Genomic DNA, 24,768 nt, shown 5'->3' on the forward strand with positions numbered 1-24,768 from the left:
ATTGATGAATTCCATCGTTGTGTGAAACTTAAGTGTCATACATGTTAAAACTTTTAACATCATAGGGGCAGATGTGTCCTCCTTTGAAACTGAGTACAAACTTCAGTTTGACAGGCTGTTATAAACCCATACACTGGAGATGCCAAGCAGAGTGATTGCTTAACAAGTGTATTAAACCACATACAGATGAAGAGTTGAAATCACAGCAGGACAAGCTAGACCAGGACTTAACCTGAATGAAATAACAACGTGGTATGTTTCAGGGGCTCGATTTGATCCAAAGAATAAGCAACAGTTTTCTCCTCACTGGTGAATTAAAACAATTTTACCCTCAGGGATGGGAGTCCTAAGGTTTCCTACCCTTTCTCTTCAGCCTTTAGTTCCAGCTTTGTTCTGACAGCTGTGCGCTAGCTGCTTATCAATGGCGGTGAACTCACCAAGGGAGGCAGTTGACCTTAGCTGCATCAACATCTCAAGCCCCAGATGACAGACAGGCTTCAAGACGACGACATGAAATTATTCAGTTCAATTGCTGGCAGCACAATTACCCTGATTTATGTTGGGAGTTGCAGCAAGAAAACAAGAGGAGATGGACCATACACCTTAAGGTTTGTTCTGACTTGCATCAATGAGACTAGATAACCAGATGTATATACAAGCCAACCAGTGTTCCCTCTAATTTTTCCCATGCACATGTGGAATGAATTTTGGTATGTGCATCAATATGGAGGTGATGCGTCACACATCAACTCCATATTGATGCACATACCAAAATTCATGTGGTGGGGGTGGGGCCGAGGGATTCGGCGTGTAGGAGAGGGGCTCAGGGCTAGAGCAGAAGATTGGGGTGGAGGTGGGGGGTGAGGGCTCCGGTTTGGGGCCAGAGATGAGGGGATCAGGGCTGGGGCAAAGGGTTGGGGTGCGGAGCTGGGGCTACGGCTGGGGGTGTGGGCTCTGGGGTGGGGCCAGGGATGAGGGGTTTAGGGTGTACACTGCCTGGGGGCTACGGCAGAGAGAAAGGACTCCCCCCAGAATACTATAGATAAGCCTACCTAAGTAGATGTGTCTAGGTCAATAGAAGAATTTTTCTGTCAAACTAGTTACTGCTGCTCAGAGACAGATTAGCTACGGTGATGGAAAAACCCCTTCCGTCAACGTAGGAAGCATTTACACTATAGAGTCATAACTGCAGCACCATAACTGCCGCTACAGCACCTGTAGTGTAGAAATGGCCTATGTTAATTGCCCCAAAGACTCGTACTTTCATGCAAAATTTAGCCCACAAGATAGACCCATCAAAATCAAAACTCTCCTATAAGAACTGGAATGGGGACACATTGAAATGGTCTCCATGGTATTGCTCAGAGCTGCCATACTGCAATCTCAAATTCAGTTCCTAGGTCCTTCCTTCCTACCTGGACAGAGCTAGGAGTGTTGTAGAGAAGAGTACATCCAGTCTAACAGGTTAGGGAGGAGCGAGTGTCATTTAACAGAAGCTCCACAAAATCAACTAAAGAGTCTTTTCTGGCCACAGAAGACTGCTCAGAAAGTGGCTGCCACATGGGATAGGAGGATACAGAGTTAAAGCAAGAGATGGATGTGAAAATCCCCCTGAATTATTTTTTTATCATCAGTTGTCCAAAAAAATAAAAATTAACAAAGAGACAACTATAGAGCTACCACACGAGTAGATTCTTGGGAGGGGGGGGAAGGAAGCAAGTATTCTCTCCAAACAAATCTGACAGGTGATCATATTAGGACACCTCCGCTCCTCCTCATCTTGCAATGCCCCTTCCCCTACAAACACAGACAACAATAAAGAGCTAAAGCTACTGACACCACTCTAGGAAAGTGCTCTCTTCACCTCTATAGGCTGTCCACAATATCTTGTCAACCGGATAAGCAGCCAAGATGCTAATGCCAAATGCCCACAGTACATCACTAGAAGAGAGGCAAGGAAGACATCTCTCATAGTTGGAATAAAGAGGACAGCAATCTCCGATCCTGGGATTTATTCCTTGCTTTATCATTGACATACTGTTTGGTTGTGAGCAAGCCAGAAACTCTTTGCACTATTGTGCACCCTTCTGTAAAATGCAATAATACTTCCCCACCTAGCTGTGAAATTGTGAGGCTGTTTATAATGTGCTCTGAGATACTAAGACGAAAAGCACTGAATTATGGACTTGGGTCCATAAACCTTGTAATATATTCAATGCTGCTACCACATAGGAATTTGAGTTCAGTCTTGAAATCCAGTTGAGTTACAATCCAAGTGACCATTAGCAACTACTCTGCCCCCAAAAAATAAATTTATGCTTTTAGAAAGCCAGTGGAACCTAAAAGTTCAAATAAAATCTTTCATCTTTCTTAAGCCCATTGAAGCAAGTCTAAGGGGAAAAACAGTTCAAGAGAGAGTTGGTAGTTTTTCAAAGATACATTATTAAGGGCACAAGAGTGAACTATCCCACTGAGTAGGAAAGATCGGAAGTATGGCAAGAAACCATGAGATCTTCAACAATCTGAAACTCAGAAAAGAGTCCTACAAAAAGAGGAAACTAGGTCAAATTACAAAGGATGAATATAAACAAATAGCACAAGTATGTAGGGACAAAATTAGAAAGACCAAGGCACAAAATGAGATTAAACTAGCTAGAGACAAATGGTAACAAGAAAACATTCTACAAATGCAATAGAAGCAAGAGGTAGACCAAGGACAGCATAGCCCTGTTACTCACTGAGGGGGGAAAAACAGTAACAGAAAATGTGGAAATGGCGGAAGTGCTAAATGACATTTTTGTTTCAGTTTTCACCAAAAAGGTTAGTAGCAATTGGACGTCTAACATAGTGAATGCCAGTGAAAATGAGATAGGATCAGAGGCTGAAATAGGGAAAGAACAAGTTAAAAATTACTTAGACAAGTTAGATGTCTTCAAATCACCAGGGCCTGATGAAATACATCCTAGAATACTCCAAGAGCTGACTTAGGAGATACCTGAGCCATTAGCGATTATCTTCTAAAAATCATGGAAGACGGGAGAGATTCCAGAGGACTGGAAAAGGGCAAATATAGTCTCTATCTATAAAAAGAGAAATAAGGACAACCCGGGAATTACAGACCAGTCAGCTTAAACTCTGTACCCGAAATGGTAATGGAGCAAAAAAAATTAAGCAATCAATTTGCAAACACCTAAAAGATAATAAGGTGGTAAGTAACAGTCAGCACGGATTTGTCAAGAACAAATCATGTCAAACCAACCTAATAGCTTTCTTTGACAGGTCATGTAGTAACAAGTCATGTGGATGGAGGGAAGTGGTAGATTTGGTGTATCTTGACTTTAGTAAGGCTACTGATACTGTCTGACGTGACCTTCTCATAAACAAACTAGGAGAACATAACCTAGATGGAGCTACTATAAGGTGGGTGCATAACTGGTTGGAAAACCGCTCCAAGAAATTAGTTATCAGTGGTTCACAGTCATGCTGGAAGGGCATATCGAGTGGGGTCCCACAGGGATCAGTTCTGGGTCCGATTCTGTTCAATATAGTCATCAATGATTTAGATAATGGCATAAAGAACACAGTTAAAAAGTTTGTGGATGATACCAAGCTGGGTGGGGCTGCAAGTGCTTTGGAGGATAAAAGATTAAAATTCAAAATGATCTGGACAAAATGGAGAAATGGTCTGAAATAAACAGGATGAAATTCAATAAGGACAAATGCAAAGTATGCCACTTAAGAAGGAACAATCAATCAGTTGCACACATACAAAATGGAAATCACTGCCTCCGAAGGAGTACTGCAGAAAGGGATCTGGGGCTCATAGTGGCTCACAATATGAGTCAACAATGTAACACTGTTGCAAAAAAGCAAACATCATTCTGGGATGTATTAGCAGGAGTGCTGTAAGCAAGATACAAGAAGTAATTCTTCTGCTCTACTCTGTGCTGATTAGGCCTCAACTGGAGTATTGTGTCCAGTTCTGGGTGCCACATTTCAGAAAAGATGTGGACAAACTGGAGATAGTCCAGAGAAGATTAATTAAAGGTCTAGAAAACATGACCTATGAAGGAAGACTGAAAAAATTGGGTTTGTTTAATCTGGAGAAGAGAAGACTGAGAGGGGAAATAACCTTTTATGTACTTAAACTGTTGTCGTTACAAGGAAAAGGGGGGGAAATTGTTCTCCTTAACCTCTGAGAATAGGACAAGAAGCAATGGGCTTAAATTGCAGTAAGGGCAGTTGGACATTAGGAAAAACTTCCTAACTGTCAGGGAAGTTAAGTACTGGAATAAATTGCCTAGAGAGGTTGTGGAATCTCCATTATTAGAGATTTTTAAGAGCAGGTTCGACAAACACCTGTCGGGGTGATGTAGTTAATATTTAGGCCTGCCATGAGTGTAAGGGGCTGGTCTAGATGACCTCTCGAGGTCCCTTCCAGTCCTACGATTCTATGATGTTGGTAGCCAGGGTTCCTTGACATGAAGGGTAACTGCAGTGAATAATTTCAAAGGGTAAATTTCAGCACTAGCATAGGGACCCAACTGTGTAGGTGCATAACTTACTACATCCAGAGTTAAATATGGTAACAAAACACAAGGAGGATTTTTATATACAAACAGTTTGAATCAAGTGTACGTGTGGCGATTCTAGCTCTACATGCACAAATAGTTTTGCATAAATATTTGTCACACAAAATGGCTTTAGCTGCTAACCTGATCTCTGGCAGGAAAGATTTCTTGTAGACATCTTCAATGCTCTGGAGGTAGGCAGGAGACACCTTTTTCTCATGGGGCTAAACACAAAGAAAACAAAACACTGTGAAACGTGGGTGTTTGTTTTCTTTTTACACTGGTACAGATGCCAGAGATCCCAAGTAGAAGCCACAGCTCCCACACCATCTGTTGAAGCACAGCTCCTGCATTAAACAGCCAAACAGTCATTTACATCCACATGCATCTATGAAGACTTCAAAATTACGAGTAACATATGGACTATTTGGGATTACAGAATATTGTATTAACATATCGAACACTACATATGTGGCAAAGGGAATAAGCTGCAGCTGCTGTAGAATCATAGCTTTTCACTGTACTTTTCTGTATGTTCTCCATAAAGCTGAATGTATTTGTTTTGCAATTCTTTTAATAACGATACGGATTAATAGGATTCTCGGTACAGAAGAGTCTGAAAAGACAGAAAAAGGCAAGTACTGCTGAAGAATGCACAAAGAGACACTTCTCTACCAGGCTGAGATGAAAGGTGGAAGAATCTCAATTTTTCTAAGCTTACACAGAGTTACCAACCAAGAACAGGCTCCAGACAGATTAATTTCCAAACAGATGACTAATCCTACTCACCTGCACATTTAAGGAAGTTATGTATAGTCAGCTGGTTTAAAAAAGATTGCCCACATCGACCCTTTCAGCAAGTTAATCAGAATGGGCCAACTAACCATCATTTCTTCTCTTGAGGATTGATTAGGATGTGCGTGATTACAGCGTGCACCCCAAATATAATCCTCCCTAATTTTTAGGCAGACAGATGAGCATCAGTGCACTCAATACAAAGCCGAAGAACTTTTTCTTGTAAGTTAAGTGGACTGCAAATCTACTGTCAAGGGGTTACCCATCAACGGCAAGCATCAGTTACTCTATATAGCTCTTTCATCACATTTCCTGAGTGCATGGTTCATCACGATTTCCTGCTTCCCTTAAGAGCAGATCTGTTCTGCTCTTTCCCTACCCATTTGCAGCCTGATCCTGCCTGTGAGGTACAGAATGCCCTCACCTGCATGTCAGAGATCGTGTGCAGCGCCTTGGGGAATCAGGCTCCTCAGTTAGTTGAGCACACAGAGGTATTTTTCTATTCCAAGCCTCTAATTACTGTTCAGTCAATGCCAACTACAAGCCATTAATGTAAACAGACAGAAGAGATCCAGGGACTGCTGCTAACAAACAAGGATGTATTAATAAATACATTCACCCTTCAAGGCCTCGACCCCTGAGAAATGTTATTGTAGGAGCAGTTTGTGCCAGAATAAGAAGGACTGCAAGGTCAAGGAGACCAGTTCTCTTTTCCCCAAGATAAGCAGAGGGAGGTAAAAATTAGAAACCTCTCATGGGGCTTCATAAGGTATCATTCAAAAAAGCAGCTTAATTTAAACAGAGTAGCTCTCCTCTAGTTAAGAAACAGCCCATTATTACTGTTGCATAAAGTAAGATCCTGTTTTTTAAACAAAAGGGTAACGTTCAGTCATGGTTTGAATATCTGTCAGGCATTTTATTATATTAAAGAAGTGCAAGACTGTGATATACAAAGCAACTCAGGCCAGTGACAAACCTATCTTAGCAGAATGTTATCACAGTGAAGTTACAGAAAACTGCCTATGCTTTTTTTGGGTTTTTTTCCCCACTACATATACACCTTTCCTGGACAATGGTCAACTTTGCTTTGACACGAGCACAGCAATTTCCAAGTCTGTCACCAAAGCTGCCCTCTCAGATATTCTAACATACACACAAAGGGCTTTGGAAAACAGATGTGGTCAAATGTTTGTAGATATCTGAATAAAAGGCTTTTTTTTTATTATTATTATTATTATTAATTAGACTTCTCATGGTTAAATTCCTCACTCAGATCCAATTTCCTGTAACCTTTGAACAAGGTGCAGGGTAAACATCATTTGGCTCTTGTAGCACATCTGGGAGCAGTTACTGATACATGGCCCGATACCACTGGGGAGGGAGCGGGGAGGAAAACTAGTTCAGATTATCTGTTAAATGAAAACACTCCACAGCTCTCCTGCTCTCAGACTGTGTTACTGACCCAATTTACTAGAACCATTAGAGGGGTAATTTTAAAACATGTTGCTACAGAATACCAGAAGTCAACGCATTCAAGAAAACTGTTATTCTTCTTTCAGTACCATACGTTAACAAAAGGCAGATTCTCTCTCTTCTCCCACAAAACTATTCTACTTTTAGAAGAATTTGAAAAGAAAAGGGAGAAGACCCTTGAGTTTCATAGAATATCCCAGTTTCAGGAGAGTTCAGGAACCAAAATTTCAGACTAGGAAGTGAAATCATTTCTCTGTTACAATGAATAATTGAAATACACCTCTACCTCGATATAACGCTGTCCTCAGGAGCCAAAAAAATCTTATCGCATTATAGGTGAAACCGCATTATACCGAACTTGCTTTGATCCACCGGAGTGCGCAGCTCCACCCCCCCGGAGCACTGCTTTACCGCGTTATATCCAAATTCGTGTTATGTCGGGTCGCGATATATTGGGGTAGAGGTGTAATAGCCAAGTCTCTGTGTACTCTGCAATGGGCTGGACTTAAGAACCAGCCTCTGGTTTCTGCAGCATGTGGAAACCTCTATGGCAATTTCATTTAAATATAAAAAAAGATTTTTACTGAATCAAATATGAAAGTTAATAGCAATCAGTACAGTAGCCTTCATGTTATTTATCTGAATACCAAGTTCCGTTCGTTTTACACTGACCACATGCTGACAATATATAACTGCACGCTAAGGGTTGCCAGAAGGGGAGGCTGCAGTTGAGTGGAGAGGCTGCTAAGACTTTTGGGATAAGCCCAGTCAGAGCAGGATGTTTGTACTAAAATGATTAGCAGTGAAGGCCAGGATTTCCAATAGAAGTCAGGCATCTAATTCCCCTGGGCTCCTTGGAAAATTCCAGCCAAAAGAGTTTGCAATGCACACATTTTAACAGTCAGTCAACTTTCTGTGGCAGCAGTAGTGTCCCGTGGAGATAGTCAGAGCTGACATGTCAGGCTAAGTGCATGCCCAGGAAGACAGAACCTCACTGATGGGACTCCGAACATTTCTGAAGGTTTTCTTCACAAAAGGATGAAACACAATTTAAAAAAAAAAAAAAAATGAAACGAGATTCTGGAGCACAATTCTGCAGCAGAGGGACAGACTCTGCAGCAAGTTCCACAGCTGCATGATTCATGCACAAGGCCCTGATCACGACATTTTAACACAAAAAAGCAAGCTAACAGTTAGAATTACCTTTCCTTTCTCTTGGATCCTTTTCTGTATCTCTGAGACTGGTACGTCAATATAGATGGCCAAATGAGGTGGCAGGAATTCACAGATACTGATGCCCTTGACTTCATTATAATGATCAACACCTGAAAAAAACAAAACAAGAGTAGGGAATTCCTTAATTGGAGAATACAGACAGTTACGTCTTTCTATGTATGTAATGAAGCTCAAGAACAAACAACAGAAAAGAAACAGTTTAATTTTGATCACCATCATTCCACCCACCAGGTAAATGATCAATACAGCCTCTTGAAACGATTCTGTCAGCATTTGTAACTGCATTTCATTTTCAGAGAAGTCTGTCTGCTCAGCAGAAGTGTTTATGAAGTCTTATCTCCCTGCAAAGATTTCAGCCGGAATACACAGTTTAGATTGGGTTTTTCCCCCAGGCAAGGGGATTTAGCAAATTTAAAGCTGAAAGAGCCTTATAGAAATAGAAAATAAGCAACAAATATTAGTCTTTCATATGCCACTATTACATTATAGGGTAGTTTACTTCTGACTTAAATGTTGCCAGATTCACTGAGGTCACTGTTATTAACAGGAAGAGTCTCAGCCTAACAAGCCACAAATCCCAGTTCCCTTTAATTATTTTGCATTAGCCCTTTTGCCTCCAACCCTCCCTCCTTTCATGAACTTGCAGAAAAGTGACCCTTCCCCCAACCTGCACAGGTAGGTTCTTATAGAAACAGCAGAGAGCACGGGCAGAGGCAGCTGTAGACACTGCCTGAAGGCAGCAGGCTGCTACTTCCAATAGCCACAGTATGAGGAGAGCTGCACCCAATGAGAACATGGCAGCGGGGCAAAGGGGGTTCTAGAGAGAATCATGGGTTCTCAGGAGTCTAGGGAAGAAAAGGAGGAATAACCACGTCATGTCACTCCACAAAAAACCCATCCTGTCCCGTCTTAAAGAAATCTGAGGGGAAGCGTGAGAGGCACATCTGTGCTCCCACAATACACACACACACACACACACACACACACACACACCCCCACACATCAGAAAGGGACGTCTCGGAGGAAGGGAAATATTGTTGGGGTGCCCAGCATCTGAGTGCACTGAGCTGTGAGCCTAGTGCTCCCTCCCACTACAGACTGTGGAGCCCCCAGACTCTACTGCAGTGGTTCTCAACTTATTACACATTATTGGCTGCATATGCAACCCACAATGTGTTACCTGGGCGGCAGGGCCGGCCGGCTGCCCCAGATCCTGGAGCTTGTGGGGCTGGGCGGCTGCCCAGACCCCGACCCAGCTGTGCTGGGGCAGCCTGGTCCACTCTGCGCCAGGCAGGAGGGAACCTCTAGGACCCCGGCATACGGGCCGGCCTTCAGCACACAGCTGAGCTGGTCTGCAGCTTTGAGCTAATCGGGCAGCATGCAGTCCACGGGCCGTGGGTTGAGAACCGCTGCTCTACTGCTACTTTCCCAACAGCTCTGTGCTCTCTCATCAGGAGATAAGTTAACCTGGGTAATCACCACCAGGTCTAAGCACCTGAGCTAGCTTAATCCAGGTGTAAGCATTCCCACAAAGCCATACGGTACCCTCAGAGTTTCTACACTTGCCCGTGCAGGTCTGGGAGCACAGCCCAGGGTTCATTGTGCAAAGCAGCTTTAGGGTTCTTTCCCAGGCAATTGTGGGGACATCTCTCTGTACCTTGCAAAGAATTGTGGGAAGGCATGGGAGAACTATCTACACTTGCTGCATCCACAGCAAAATTGGTGGATTCCAGCCAGAGTTGAAGTAGAACCTGGGCTCTAATGCACAGCCTCAGTCAAGTAAATTAGCCTGGGCTTAAAGCACCTCCAAACCTGTTTTTTCTGCGTGGATGGTGGAGTGGAGGATGACTAGTTAAAACCCAGATTCAGCTTCCAGTAAAGAAAGACCCTCTGGGTATGTCTACACTGCAATTAAACACCCGCGGCTGGCCTGGGTCAGCTGACGCAGGCTTGGGGGGCTCAGGCTACAGCACTGTTTAACTGTAGGGTAGATGTTCACGCTCGGGCTGGAGTCTGGGCTCTGGGACCCTCCCCCTTCGCTCAAACCATGACCGAGGTCTCTGAGCACAACCAGAAATAACCATCCATGAACAGATTTCTATGAAAATCTTTTCTTCTGTAGTAGCTTTTTCAACTGTAGCGTAGAATGCCTCTGTTAAATTTATCTTTAGTGCACTTCCAATGAAGTCAGGGGAAATTAAGGGTGAATTTGGCTACATATATTTTATTGTGTTCTAATCCAAATAGTTGGAGAGATTTCCATATTTATAAGATGATCTTTAGCACTACTGATAAAACACTGTCACTGTCTTTACTGGGATGTCCATATTTATGGGTAGTACAGTATATGTTGTTTGAGGATATCAGTATTGCTGGATGTTTCATAACAGATTAGTTGCTTCCTAGAAAAGAAGATTTATGCACAAGGGTGTGTTCCTAAACAAGATGTTATTGTTCTAAGGTTCCTGAGCTGTTTGCATGAACACCACAGCAGGTTGTGACTAACTTTCTATTATAAGCCTTATTTTGACACACACCTTTCTCCACAAAATTCCTCCAAACAAATCCATTCTGCGTGAAATTTCTCCTCTGTGGTTGTGACACTAAGCACCCCGTATTCACACCTTACACGCTATTGTAATAATCTTTTTACATAATAGGTCTTGTGAGGTATCACTTTGTATCATGTATGTACGTGGTGGGTATAAAGAGATATGGACACATGCAGGAATGTTAACTAAAATATTTTTAAGCCAGGTATGTAAGGTGAGCTGTTAAATGGGTCAATCCTAAACTATGGGCTTGGCTACACTTGCAAGTTAGAGCACATTAAAGCAGTCCCGGGCACCCTAACTCACAACCCGTCCACACTGGCAAGTGCCTGGACTCTGCAGCTGGAGCGCTCCTGGTAATCCACCTCCATGAGAAGCATAACGCTTGCTGCGCCTCGGCTGAAACGTCCCAGCGTCAGTGTGAACAAGGTGTTGCATTACTGCAATCGGCCTCAGGAAACGTCCCATAATCCCCTTAAGTCAAGTGACCACTCGTCATTGTTTTGGATATGCCCTTTGACAGCTCCCTTTGACCGCCCGCTGCTTATCTGCTCCAAGACAAAGCAACCATTAGTGTGGAATGTTGCTTGCTGTGAGTGAGAGAGAGAGGGGTGGGGGGAGGGAGGTCTGCTGCTGTCTGAACTTACAGGACAGCATGCTGACATGCTCTCAGCCCCCCCAAAACCCACTCTCTGCCCACACATACCAACACTCCCTGTCACACCCCACCTCACCCCCCCCCATTTGAAAAGCACGTTGCAGCCCCTTGCATGCTGGGATAGCTACCACAATGCACTGCTCTCTGTGGCATTGCAAGAGCTGCTAATGTGGCCATGCCAGTGCGCTTGAATCTGACAGTGTGGACACACTGCAGCGCTTTCCCTACTGCGCTCTCCGAGGGCTGATTTAACTCTCAGCGCTCTACATCTGCAAGTGTAGCCATGCTCAAAGGAACGTGTGTTTTCCTCAATTTTACATATAAGCAGCAAACAGACATCAAGCTAATGAGGGATGGAGGCAAACCTCACACTAGCAAGTGTGGGAGAAGACAACATGGCATCTACACCCAGCAGGAGAGAGAAGCTTGGTCTCAAAGAATTCATTTCAACGGTTTACTGGTCTATAAAGACTGGGGGCTGAACCTCAAGTGGTAAGCAACTGAATCAACTGATTGCATACAACATTACGGTAATGTAAGCGTACAGAGTGAGGTCTTCTCTCAAAGGTAATGCCACACTGGTGATTAATATCACTGTGAAATGTATACATTAACACTACAGAAGGAATTATGGATACTCATTAATATTATGTTTTAAAGCATGCGGTTGAAGAAAGGAAGGAACAATTCCCACCCAGACAGGAGGGAATGTCACAGCTTTGTAAATTAAGCTAGGTGTGAACAGAAACAACGGAAGCTGCATTTACATGGAGATCAGCAGGGGGATAGGACACTCACAGGAAGGGAAAAGCACCCTGAGTATTATCATGCCTCTTGAAACAAAATCATTGAACTTTTGGTGATATAAACAAGGACAGAAGCCGTCGTTGGCATCCATCACTAGACAGATACAAGAAAATATAGCTCTTACAAGCTGAGAAAGATGGGTCCTTCAGCTCTCACTAAATATTAAAAACAGTAAGGCATTGATTCAAAGAGAGCCATTTAAGTATACAGAGCAGCGTTTCTCAAACTGGGAGTCCTGACCAAAAAGGGGATTGCAAGCCTATTGTGGGAGGGGTCATGGCATTGCAACGCTTACTCTTGTGCTGCCTTCAGAGGTGGGTGGCCAGAGAGCGGCTGCTGCTGGCCAGGCACCCAGCTCTGAAGGCAGTGCAGCCACCAGCAGCAGCACAGAAGTAAGGGCAGCATATTGAACAGCTGCCAGGGTCTAAGATGGATGCCCTGTCCCCCTCAAACCTGAAGAGTTTCTCATTGCTGTGGGTGAAACATGCACAGTAAGTCTTCCCTCCCCCCCCCAGCTTCTCTCTCACACACACACACGTGTGCCAGAATACATTCCGTGCCTCCCCGTTTGAGAGCCTCTGGTCTAGTACACAGATACTTTGGGGTGTGACCTGCACGCATGGGAACTATGATAGCAAAACACTGTGAGGCACTCAGCATTACAGGTAAGAGGTGACAACTCTGCACTGGTCTGGACTGCACCCCATAACGTGACAGTGGTCTCTTGCAACAGGTGATTTTGTTTTTAACTAAATCCAACATGAATCAGACAAGACATTTGAAACATACAGGGTAAGACAGACAAGGGGTTTTCACTTTCTGAAAAATGTTTAACTGTTCTGAAACATCACCTCAGAAACAAACTCCAAACTGGCTTATCTACCTGTACTTGACAAAAACAACCATGCAATAAGAACTGATTTGGGGGACGGTTTTACGCTTCATTTCAGAGTCATTTCTACAGACTTCTGAATCTTTCAGTAGCCCATGAGCTCCCCCTTGAAGCTTCTAAGGACCATTCTCAGCTGGTATGAAATACTCCTGCTTGGCTCAAGAAGCTGCCTCACTTCTCATAGACTCAAACTTTAAAACCGGAAGGGACAATCAAGGTCATCTAGTCTGTCCTCCTGCACATTGCAGGCCACGGAACCTCACCCACCCAGCCACTCCTGTAATAGATCCCTAACCTCTGGCTGAGTTACTGAAGACTTCAAGTGACAGAATCCACTATTTACATTAGTTTAAACCTCCAAGTGACCCATGCTCCATAGGAAGGCGAAAACCCCTCAGGGTCTCTGCCAGTCTGACCCAGGGAAAATTCCTTCCCAACCCAAAACATGGCAATCAGTTAGACCCTGAGCATGTGGGCAAAACCCACCAGACACACATCTGGGAAAGAATTATCTGTAGTAACTCAAGAGCCCTCCCCATCTAATGTCCCATCATCGGCCGCTGGAGATATTTGCGGCTAGCAATTGCAGATTGCCTACAATGAGCATGTACGCAGTCTCATCTTACCATCCCCTCCATAAACTTATCAAGCTCAGTCTTGACACCAGTTAGGTTTTTTGCCCTCACTGCTCCCCTTGGAAGGCTGTTCCAGAACTTCAATCCTCTGATGGTTAGAAACCATCTAATTTCAAGACTAAACTTGTTGAAGTCCAGTTTATAACCATTTATTCTTGTGTCCACATTGGTGCTTAACTTAAATAACTCCTCCCCCTCCCTAGTATTTATCCCTCTGATATATTTACAGAGAGCAATCATATCTCCCCTCAGCCTTCCTTTGGTTAGGCTAAAAAAATCAAGCTCTTTAAGTCTCCTCTAATAAGGCAGGTTTTCCAATCCTCCGATCATCCTAGTAGCCCTTCTCTGCACCTGTTCCAGTTTGAATTCATCTTTCTTAGACACAATATTCCAGATGAAGTCTCGCCAGTGCCTTGTATAATGATACTAATACTTCCCTGTCGCTACTGGCCTGATACATCCTAGTACTGCATTAGCCTTTTTCACAGCTGAATCACACTGGCAGCTCATAGTCATCCTCTGATCAACCAATACATTCAGGTCTTTCTCCTCCTCAATCCCTTCCAACTGATAAATCCCCATCTTATAGCAAAAATTCTTGTTGTTAGTTCAACTTCCGAGTTGAAGCATCTCAATAATTCCACCAGGGACAGGGAAGGCAGGCACCAGATGCATCATGGTCAAGTACACCGAGCAGAGAGCTGGGAGCCAGGAACTCCACTCCTGAGTTTTATTCCCAGCTGTGAGACAGTGTGGATTTAATAATATTGTATTGTATCTTTCTCCTGCCTGCTGATCACCAAAATTAGCTCTTCCTCTTAATCTGCCCCCTTTCCCTTGCAGATTTACTCAGGGACTATTTCCATAGCAATAGATTATGATTTCATGAAAGAACAAAAAATTATGGTATCACTGAATCCAGGCAAGACTAAGGGGATAACCATAGGAGAACTGTCCCCTATATATACTCATATGTTGTGATAAGAAGTGTGAAAGGAAATGTAGAACATCACACCACAGATTAAGAGGCCTGGGTAATCATTAAAAAGACCGTAGAAGCAACTTTGTTTGATTTGTTAAGAATACCATTAAACCCCATCACAAGATGGCTTGCCCTTTAAATGGAATTGGGCCTAGCCCTAATCAGCTGTCTCCCAGCTGGCGCTATGTGGCCAGAGATCAGGTAATAGCTTGAAGATCACCTGGTCCTCATTAGAGGCAGCAAGAGCGCAATTAGGGGGAAGAGTTGCAAGGACCAGGAGTGCTTCTGCAGATGTTCCCGAATCAGGGAAAAGAACACAACTGATAGGAGGAACTTGTGTTCAACAACTTTAATGTTAAAGAAATAAAACTGAAGCACTGAAGAAAAGGGACTGGAATCCTGCAGCTAGAGAGTTCCTTGGTGCACAGGTCAGTAGCATGGCCCACTGGCTAAATGACACCTTCAGACATTAAGGATTCAGACTTGCTGCCTTTCCATCTGTTTACATGGCCATCATATTCCTCAGACAGTGTTACAAATTAAGTTTCTTTTTGCAGATAGGGACTTACATCTTTTGTGGATATAGCCTTGTTGAAACATCGCCTCCATGAACACAAAGTCGCTGTAGACGGAGCGTTCCATCACTACACCTTGTCCTATGATTACAAACAGGTTCTAATCATGAAAGGCTCAATAAAACTACGCTGCAACAACATCTCAAGTCATAGCTATTAGATAATAAGCAACAGTCAGGCTCTTATAATTACATAATCTTGGAACACACTCTTCTCTGGGCAAGTTAACGTACCAAAAGAGTAAAGATTTCACCCCTCAACATAATATCAGGCATACGTTCAAACGAACATACATCTCTAGCACTACTGAACGTACCAATTGATCAATTCTATTCAGGTTTTTATAGCACACCTATCACCATGATATCCAAATACCTTCCAATGATGCAATAAGTAATACATCATGAGGAGACCCCATCTGAAATCTAGTTTGTTAATGTGAAGGCAAGGATATTATTGTTCCTCCTTATAGGAAAGAGCTCTCGTGTTTAAAATACACTCAGATACTACAGTGAGGGCTACCCTAGAAATACATGTAACAAACATAGCAGGTGCAAGATGGCTGAGTTAATGCTGCTGCTGGAACCTTAAAAGTATAGTTAGGGTACAAAAGTGGCTATGGAAATAGCAACTTCTTACCTAACCAACCTGTTCCTCTCATTTGCTTACTTTACACTGATTAGAATAAGATTGTTAATTTTTATCTCTGTTAATGAGGCAAATCTGATACAGCTATCGAAGAGGGAGACAGATTTTTTTTCTGGCTTACACGTCATCACAGAATCTGTATTTTGGTGATGTGAGAGCCAGAAACACCACAGCTTACCTTTCAGATTCCAGGTCAAGCTTGCAAGACTGAATGTTAGAAAAACCACTTCCCCCCCCCAGCTTCCAGATCAATTCTGCTTAGTCACAGAGTGGCCACAGGTATGGACCCTTACAAGGCAAAGCGTATTTTTATCCTGAAAGATGGCTGTACAATTTCAGTTATGTATTTTTGGGCTTTGATTTTAACTGTGCCACCTTAATGATTATATTCAAAAAGCCACATTAACAGGTCTAAGTGCAGTTTCCTCTGGAAAATTCTGCCAAGCTGACCTGACAGATTACCAACCTCACTCTGCTCTCCCCCTGAAAGAGCTAATGAAGCTCATCATCACAGTGTGATGCCTTTTAGACAGGCATAATGAAAAATAGCATAGTTTATATTCTGAATAGAACTGCTATTTTGTTTTTTAATAATTCAGACGGTTTCTCATTTTTAAACACTACTTTATAAAAAGGACTATTCAAAAAACTAATGGAATAATGAGATTTTATATTTTAAAATACAGCTATGGGAGGCAGCCAAACTGTTAAAGGCAGCTTAATCATTTTAACAACCCTAGAATCCAAATTCACCAATTAATTTAGAAATGAAACTTAACCTGTAGACAGGAGGAGCTCCAGTGCGTCGGAATACTGCAAAACACGGTTACTGTACAACCAGGCTTGTAGGCGATATGAATTTCCATCAGGACATTTAGGATCATTGTAAAATTTCTCTAGACTACAATGGCCATTAAATTTCTCATCCAGTAGTGTTCCATCTCCTGTGACCCTGTCCAAATAATGCATATCTGCTTCTGGGAAATACTGCATACCTGAGACAAAGAGGAATCAAGATCATAAAATTGTTTGCTTTAGTTTAAACTGGACATTTCCTATTCATTTTAGTTATTTTTAAAACTGTAGTTTAAAGTGAAATTATTTTATTTACAGGCATGCATACATAACTCATCTCCACAAGTTCTAAGCAAAATATTACTACACAATGTTCTCCAATGAATACATCTTTCAGTTTCTTCTTCCTTCTTCAAAAGTGGCCTCTAAGCTGTTGTTCTGAGCAGCCCTTTCCCTGTCCACCATTCTTATAACCCCACTCTATTGCTGAGAGAACATTCTTACTGCAGTGTAACCCAAGACAACCTACTGAGAAAATTCCCACTGACTTCCTTCGGGCCAGGATTTCTTCCACCAACACCCCTAGAACTGCCCACACATTTGGAAAATGTGACATCCAGAAATCCCAGTTTGCCATATATTTGGTATTCTCATTGCCAGTCAAACCACTATATTAACTGTGGCAGCAAAGAACTATTCAAGCCACCCCAAACCACTGATACTTGATGAATCAGTGCCTTTGCTTGTACAAGGATTGCAATAATGTGTTATGTTACATAAAATATTATAGAGGACAGAAAAAGAATCAGCCATACCTAGCTTTTCTGCTATTTGTTGTGCAAGTTTGCCCTTCCCAGAAGATAAGTTGCCATCAACAGTAAAGATTTTGCTGTATTTATTGAACTTTTTAGTAGATCTCTCTCCCAGCATATAAGCCAACCAGCCATACCGCAACTTCTGTTGAGCGCTCACGTGAATTTTTGCCTGCAAGAAAACACAACAACCAAACTAATGAATTCAAGTTGTTGATTTTAACATAATATTTATATTAATACAATGACCCAGAGGCCCCAATCAGGATCAATGCCTATATCAGTGTGTATAGCGCCTAACACAATTAAAGGCATCATTCCCGCCTTGGAGCGTTTAGTTTTAGGACCTGATCTTGTAATCAGATCCATGAGAGTATAACCATCTGTCCTGCAGCCCTGATTGTAGAATCAGGATCTATTAAATGATTAGATTTGTTTAACTGTAGCGTAACCCAGGAAGTGAAGAAAATAGTATCTAATAGAAATCACGAGTGATTTAAAGTGATTGAATATGTTACCACAAAATAGAACTTGGCCAGAAGAAAAGGATTGATATCCCTAGTCTAAAAAGTGCCAAACATCTTATTTTAAAGTACAATTTATTTACTACTAATTTTATACATATCTATGTCCACTACTCAGGCCAGAAGAGACCATCCTGATCATCTTGTCAGATCTTCTGCTTACCAATCCATAGAACCTCACGCAGTAATTTCTGCATCTGTTGAGCCATAGCATATATTTCAGAAAGACATACAGATTTGTTTTAAAGATTTCAAGCAATGGAGAAACCACCACATCCTTAGGTAAGCTGTTCTAATGGTCAATTGCCTTCACTGTTAAACATTTGCTCCCAATTTCTACTCCAAAATTGTCAAGCTCCAACTTCCAAACATTGGATCTCCTTATGTGCCTTTTTCTACTAAGATTAAAGGGCCATCTATTAACAAAAATTGCTTCTCCGTGTTCATACCTGCAGACAATGATCAAGTCACCTCTTGACCTTCCTTTGGATAAACTAAATAGATTGAGTTTCTTTAGTCTCTCATTGTAAGGCAGTTTTCCAGATCTCTAATGATTCTTGGAGTTCTTGTCTGAACTCATTCCAATTTTTCCAATTCCCTTTTGAAGTGTGGATATCAAAACTGGACACAGCATTCTAGTAATGCTCTCATTGGTACTACATACAGAGTCCACAGGTATCCACTTTATATCCATGGACCATTTCTGCAGATAGCAGCCTGGATGCGAATACAAATTTTGTATCCGCACAGGGCTCTGACGGTAAGAGCCAGGCGGGCAGCTATGAGGAACTGCAGTACGGATCCTCCACCTGCCCTGGGCGGGGATCTGGGGAGCAGGGAAACTGGGCGGGGGGCTGCTTGGGCCCCCTGCCCAAGGTAGGTGGAGGGTCCGCCGTGGCTCCACACAGCTACCCGCCTGGCTCTTATCATGGCCAGGCTACGACCCCGAGCGCCACCCCCCCCGGGCCAGGTCTGGGAGAACCGCGCTGGCAGCTGTGGGGAGCCTGGGTCTCTCCACCTACCCTGGGCGGAAGGCTGGGACACTGCCTGTGGGCTGCTCGGGCCCCCCGCCCAGGGCAGGTGGAGGGTCTGTTGCGGCTCCCCACAGCTGCCAGTGTGGCTCTCCCAAACCCAGCTCTGGCCAGGGTGGGGGGCGGCTGGGAGCCGCAGCCGGACACAGTAAGAGCTGGGTGGGCAGCTGTGGGGAGCCTGGGTCTCTCCACCTGCCCTGGGTGGGGGGCCTGAGAAGCCCCCGGGCAGCTCCCCAGGTCTCCCCCTCCCAGGCCAGCATGGAGCCCAGCTGGGGAGCTGTTGTGGACCCTTCACCTGCCCGCGGTGCGGAGGGGCACCTGAGAGCAGTCCCCAACCGTGTCCCCGCTCCCCAGGATCCCCACCCAGCCGATGGTAGGTGGAGGGTCCGTGACGCCGCGTGGGCTCCCTAAAGCTGCCTGCGGCTCTCACCGACCGGACTCCGGCAGAGGGATGCGTGGGAGCCTCAGCCTGGCCCCCAGTGTAGAGCCCTGCAAATCCACGGATATCCGCAAATAATTTTTGCAGATAGCAGATTGGATGCGGATACACATTTGCGTATCCACGCAGGGCTCTAGTAATATCACCTCCATATTCCCACTTACTATTCCTCTGTTTAAACATCAAAGAATCATCTTTACCCTGAGCTACAGCACTTCACTGGGAGCTCTTGTTCAATTGGTTATCTACCACGACTCATAAGTACTTTTCAGAATTAACTGTCTGTAATGAGCTACCTTGATTATCGCTACAAAAAAGTTCTCTCTCTTAATTAATTAGCCTCTTAGAGTTGGTAGGACAACTCCCACCGTTTCTTGGTGTGTGTGTCTGTGTGTGTCTGTGTGTCCTTACTATATGCTCCATTCTATGCATCCGATGAAGTGGGCTGTAGCCCACGAAAGCTTATGCTCAAACAAATGTGTTAGTCTCTAAGGTGCCACAAGTACTCCTGTTCTTTTTGCGGATAAAGACTAACACGGCTGCTACTCTGAAACCTTTCAGAATCAATGCATTCCAGGATACAGTACCCTTTATCTTGTAAGTGTGACCTACACTTTTTGTTTCTAGAGATCCGACACTTCATATGGCTGTTCTAAAACGTGTTCTTTAATTGAGCCCTTTTCCAATTAATCTAGATTACGTTGTACAACTGAGACAGTCCCCATCATTATTTACCACTCGACCAATAAGAACAACATCTGCAAACCTTACCAACAGTGATTTTAAATTTCTCCCAGGCCACTAAAAAAAGCTATTGAACAGCATCAGCAGGACCTACTAAAAATATCCCCATTGGATGATGACTCCCCACATACAATTACTTTCTAATTTGTCAGTTAACCAGTTTCCATCCAATCCACGTAATATGAGCTACATTGCTATGCTAGTGCTATGTAAGCGATCATATTCTATGCAACAGCATGTCCACGTTTAGAGATTTACAATTAAACTGAAGTGATCAACCCGCACAGTCTCATAATGTTCTGCTTGTCCATGATGAACAGTTTTCATAGAATCATAGAATATCAGGGTTGGAAGGGACCTCAGGAGGTCATCTAGTCCAACCCCTGCTCAAAGCAGGACCTAATCCCAACTAAATCATCCCAGCCAGGGCTTTGTCAAGCCTGACCTTAAAAACCTCTAAGGAAGGAGATTCCACCACCTCCCTAGGTAACCCATTCCAGTGCTTCACCACCCTCCTAGTGAAAGTTTTTCCTAATATCCAACCTAAACCTCCCTCACTGCAACTTGAGACCATTACTCCTTGTTCTGTCATCTGGTACCACTGAGAACAGTCTAAATCCATCCTCTTTGGAACCCCCTTTCAGGTAGTTGAAAGCAGCTATCAAATCCCCCCTCATTCTTCTCTTCTGTAGACTAAACAATCCCAGTTCCCTCAGCCTCTCCTCATAACTCTTGTGCTCCAGCCCCCTAATCATTTTTGTTGCCCTCCGCTGGACTCTTTCCAATTTTTCCACATCCTTCTTGTAGTGTGGGGCCCAAACCTGGACACAGTACTCCAGATGAGGCCTCATCAATGTCGAATAGAGGGGAATGATCACATCCCTCGATCTGCTGGCAATGCCCCTACTTATGCAACCCAAAATGCCGTTAGCCTTCTTGGCAACTAGGGCACACTGTTGACTCAAATCCAGCTTCTCGTCCACTGTAACCCCTAGGTCAGGGGTAGGCAACCTGCGGCACGCGAGCTGATTTTCAGCGGCACTCACGCTGCCTGGGTCCTGGCCACCGGTCCGAGGGGCTCTGCATTTTAATGTAATTTTCAATGAAGCTTCTTAAACATTTTTAATACCTTATTTACTTTACATACAACAATAGTTTAGTTATATATTATAGACTTATAGAAAGAGACCTTCTAAAAACTTTAAAATGTATTACTGGCACGTGAAACCTTAAATTAGAGTGAATAAATGAAGACTCGGCACACCACTTCTGCAGAAAAGGACCTAGGGCAGGGGTCGGCAACCTTTCAGAACTGCTGCCTAGCCACTCGGTCTCTAGTCTGTAGCAGTGAATGGGATTCTTCCGTCCTAAGTGCAGGACTCTGCACTTGTCTTTGTTGAACCTCATCAGGTTTCTTTTGGCCCAATCCTCTAATTTGTCTAGGTCCCTCTGTATCCTATCCCTACCCTCCAGCGTATCTACCGCTCCTCCCAGTTTAGTGTCATCTGCAAACTTGCTGAGAGTGCAGTCCACGCCATCCTCCAGATCATTAATGAAGATACTGAACAAAACCGGCCCCAGGACCTACCCTTGGGACACTCCACTTGAAACCGGCTGCCAACTAGACATGGAGCCGTTGATCACTACCCGTTGAGCCCGACAATCTAGCCAGCTTTCTATCCACCTTATAGTCCATTCATCCAGCCCATATTTCTTTAACTTGCTGGCAAGAATACTGTGAGAGACCGTATCAAAAGCTTTGCTAAAGTCAGGGAATAACACATCCACTGCTTTCCCGTCATCCACAGACCCAGTTATCTCCTCATAGAAGGCAATTAGGTTGGTCAGGCATGACTTGCCCTTGGTGAATCCATGCTGACTGTTCCTGATCACTTTCCTCTCCTCTAAGTGCTTCATAATTGATTCCTTGAGGACCTGCTCCATGATTTTTCCAGGGACTGAGGTGAGGCTGACTGGCCTGTAATTCCCCGGATCCTCCTTCTTCCCTTTTTTAAAGATGGGCACTACATTAGCCTTTTTCCAGTCACCCGGGACCTCCCCCGATCACCATGAGTTTTCAAAGATAATGGCCAACGGCTCTGCAATCACATCTGCCAACTCCTTTAGCACCCTCGGATGCAGCGAATCCGGCCCCATGGACTTGTTATCGTCCAGTTTTTCTAAATAGTCCCGAACCACTTCTTTCTCCACAGAGGGCTGGTCACCTTTTCCCCATACTGTGCTGCCCAGTGCAGCAGTCTGGGAGCTGACCTTGTTCGTGAAGACAGAGGCAAAAAAATCATTGAGTACATTAGCTTTTTCCACATCCTCTGTCACTAGGTTGCCTCCCTCATTCAGTAAGGGGCCCACACTTTCCTTGACTGTCTTCTTGTTCTCCCCCACTGAGCTTAGTAAAACATCACTAGTTTTCTCATCATCATCAAAATGAACAGGCAAGAAGATTGTGTTTTTAGACTGGTAAAAATGAACATGTTTGCAAGACTGAGCTCTTAAATGTAGAGCTCTAAGAATAAAGAAAATAAATAGCGCTTTGCTACTCTATAGTACCCTCCACCCAAAGCTTTCCAAGCGCCTTCCAAACATGGGTAAATCAAGCCTCAAGTCTTTGGAATAGTACCGTAGTAGTGTATCAGGGGCTCCATTTTACAGATAAAAAACTGTGCTGGAGTGGTGAAATGACTTGTGAAAAGAAATCTGTCAGAGCAATGAGCAGAATGCTGATTTTTCTGACTCCCAGCCCTGTGCCTTAATAACGAAACCATTCTTCCTGCCCAAGTGATCTGCTAATGATTACATGTAACATGTAGCCGAAGTCTTAGAAAACACAAGGAGTGTCTTCAGATTTGTAATGAATTCCAGGTTAGAATATGAATTAAGTTTACCTAGATGTGTGTGTGTGCATATTTTATATATATCTATATTGATATAATGTGGGTGCCAAACATGAATTTTATAAAGGATCCTCGTGTCACTTTTTTCACTCTGAAGCCTTGCAAAAGGTCGCGTGCATCACTTCTGTGGTATCCAGTCACTTGTGACAGCAAGATGCGATACCGATCCAGTACTCTTCCCCAGAATTATTACTAAACACGGCTTGAGGTAACATTTGAAGGACACACGAAGTTATAGAATTTAAGGCCAGAAAGAACTAGTCCCGCCTCCTGTAGATCACAGATCACCTCCTTGACCCAGCCCCCAAAATGAGACCAAAGTATTACAGCCTACAAAAGACTAGACTATTATGTGCCACAGGAGGGGCCAAGCTGCACCAGTGCCCGAGGCCCCCTACAACGGCAGGAATTTCTCCCCAGATGAGCCTGGCAAGCGACTCACACCCCCGGCTGCAGCGGAAGGTGGGAACCCGCCAAGGTCACTGCCCGTGAGTCCTGGGGGAAATTCCCCCCGCCCCGTACGGGGACCCGTCAGACCCTGAGCACGGGCGCTGGGCCCGGCGCTGCACAGAGATAACGAGTGACCCGCTGCCAGGGTCCGCCCTAGGACGCGGAATGCCGCAAGCCCCCCGCCCCGCCCCGCCCCGCCTCACCACTCGCACGGCGCCGAGCCCCGGGCGGCCCCGAGCGGCCGCAGCCCCCGGGAGGGCGAGCTTCCCCAGGCGCAAGGACATCGCGGACCCAGCACAGCGCCTGGAAGACGCTCTTCCGCTGCGACCAACGCGACGCCTGCAGCGGAAGGACCCACAGGCGGGGGCCTAACCGGGTGCCGGCGCGGATATGACGTAAGAGGGCCCGGTGCATAGGTGACTTTGGCGAGCGCCTGAGTGGGTAGGGCGAGTTGTGGGCGAGGTGCCTGCTCTCAGTCCCTCCTCCGTTTGGTTCCTCTCCCCTGACCCTTCCCCCCGCCACGGGGAGTGTCCCGTTCGGCCGGGCGTGGGGCTCTCCGAGCCCCGCTGCGCCACCGCCGGCTGGGTGTGTCCCCGTGGGCCGGGCCGGAGCATGGCCCCTCCCTGCGGGCTGGAAGGGTGGGCCAGGCCCCAAGAGACCCAGGTTCAAGTCCCTGCTCTGCCACAGACTCCCCCTGTGACCTTGGCCAAAACACTAGTCTATCTGTGCCTCAGTTTCCCCGAGTGCCACATGGCAACAGCGGCACTGCTGTCCTGCCTCATGGGGGAGGGGAGTGATTCAAGAGCAAGGCAGGTTCAGCTGCTACACTGATGGGGGGGTGGATAAAGTACCTGTGGGACAGGGTGTAATGATCCGTCATGCACTCCCTATGTCAGGGGTAGGCAACCTATGGCATGCATGCCAAAGGCGGCACGCGAGTTGATTTTCAGTGGCACTCACACTGCCTGGGTCCTAGCCACCGGTCTGGGGGGCTCTGCATTTTAATTTAATTTTTAATGAATCTTCTTAAACATTTTTAAAACCTTATTTACTTTACATACAACAACAGTTTATTAATATATTATAGACTTAGAGAAAGAGACCTTCTAAAAACGTTAAAATGTATTACTGGCACGTGAAACCTTAAATTAAAATGAATAAATGAAGACTCGGCACATCACTTCTGAAAGGTTGCTGACTCCTGCCCTATGCCACCCCAGGAGAGATGAGCAGTCCA

At 44.6% G+C, this 24,768-nt stretch overlaps 1 protein-coding gene across 1 annotated transcript in view; it reads right to left on the bottom strand.

The window, feature by feature from the left end:
• Positions 1–23,866, bottom strand: part of NDUFA10 (NADH:ubiquinone oxidoreductase subunit A10) — a 60,753-nt gene extending 36,887 nt beyond the window's left edge. The window contains exons 1-6 of the mRNA XM_024194088.1: positions 23,735–23,866; positions 17,435–17,603; positions 16,604–16,819; positions 15,171–15,257; positions 8,043–8,164; positions 4,716–4,795 (exon numbers count right to left, since the gene is read on the bottom strand). Of these exons, the coding sequence (XP_024049856.1) occupies positions 4,716–4,795; positions 8,043–8,164; positions 15,171–15,257; positions 16,604–16,819; positions 17,435–17,603; positions 23,735–23,815 (755 nt within the window). The 5' untranslated portion in view covers positions 23,816–23,866. The remainder of the gene's footprint in view (positions 1–4,715; positions 4,796–8,042; positions 8,165–15,170; positions 15,258–16,603; positions 16,820–17,434; positions 17,604–23,734) is intronic.
• Between the last annotated feature and the right edge of the window lie 902 nt (positions 23,867–24,768).

The sequence above is a fragment of the Terrapene carolina genome, unplaced genomic scaffold (assembly GCF_002925995.2).
Source record: "Terrapene carolina triunguis isolate 2854851 unplaced genomic scaffold, T_m_triunguis-2.0 Scaffold173, whole genome shotgun sequence".
NCBI lineage: Eukaryota > Metazoa > Chordata > Testudines > Emydidae > Terrapene > Terrapene triunguis.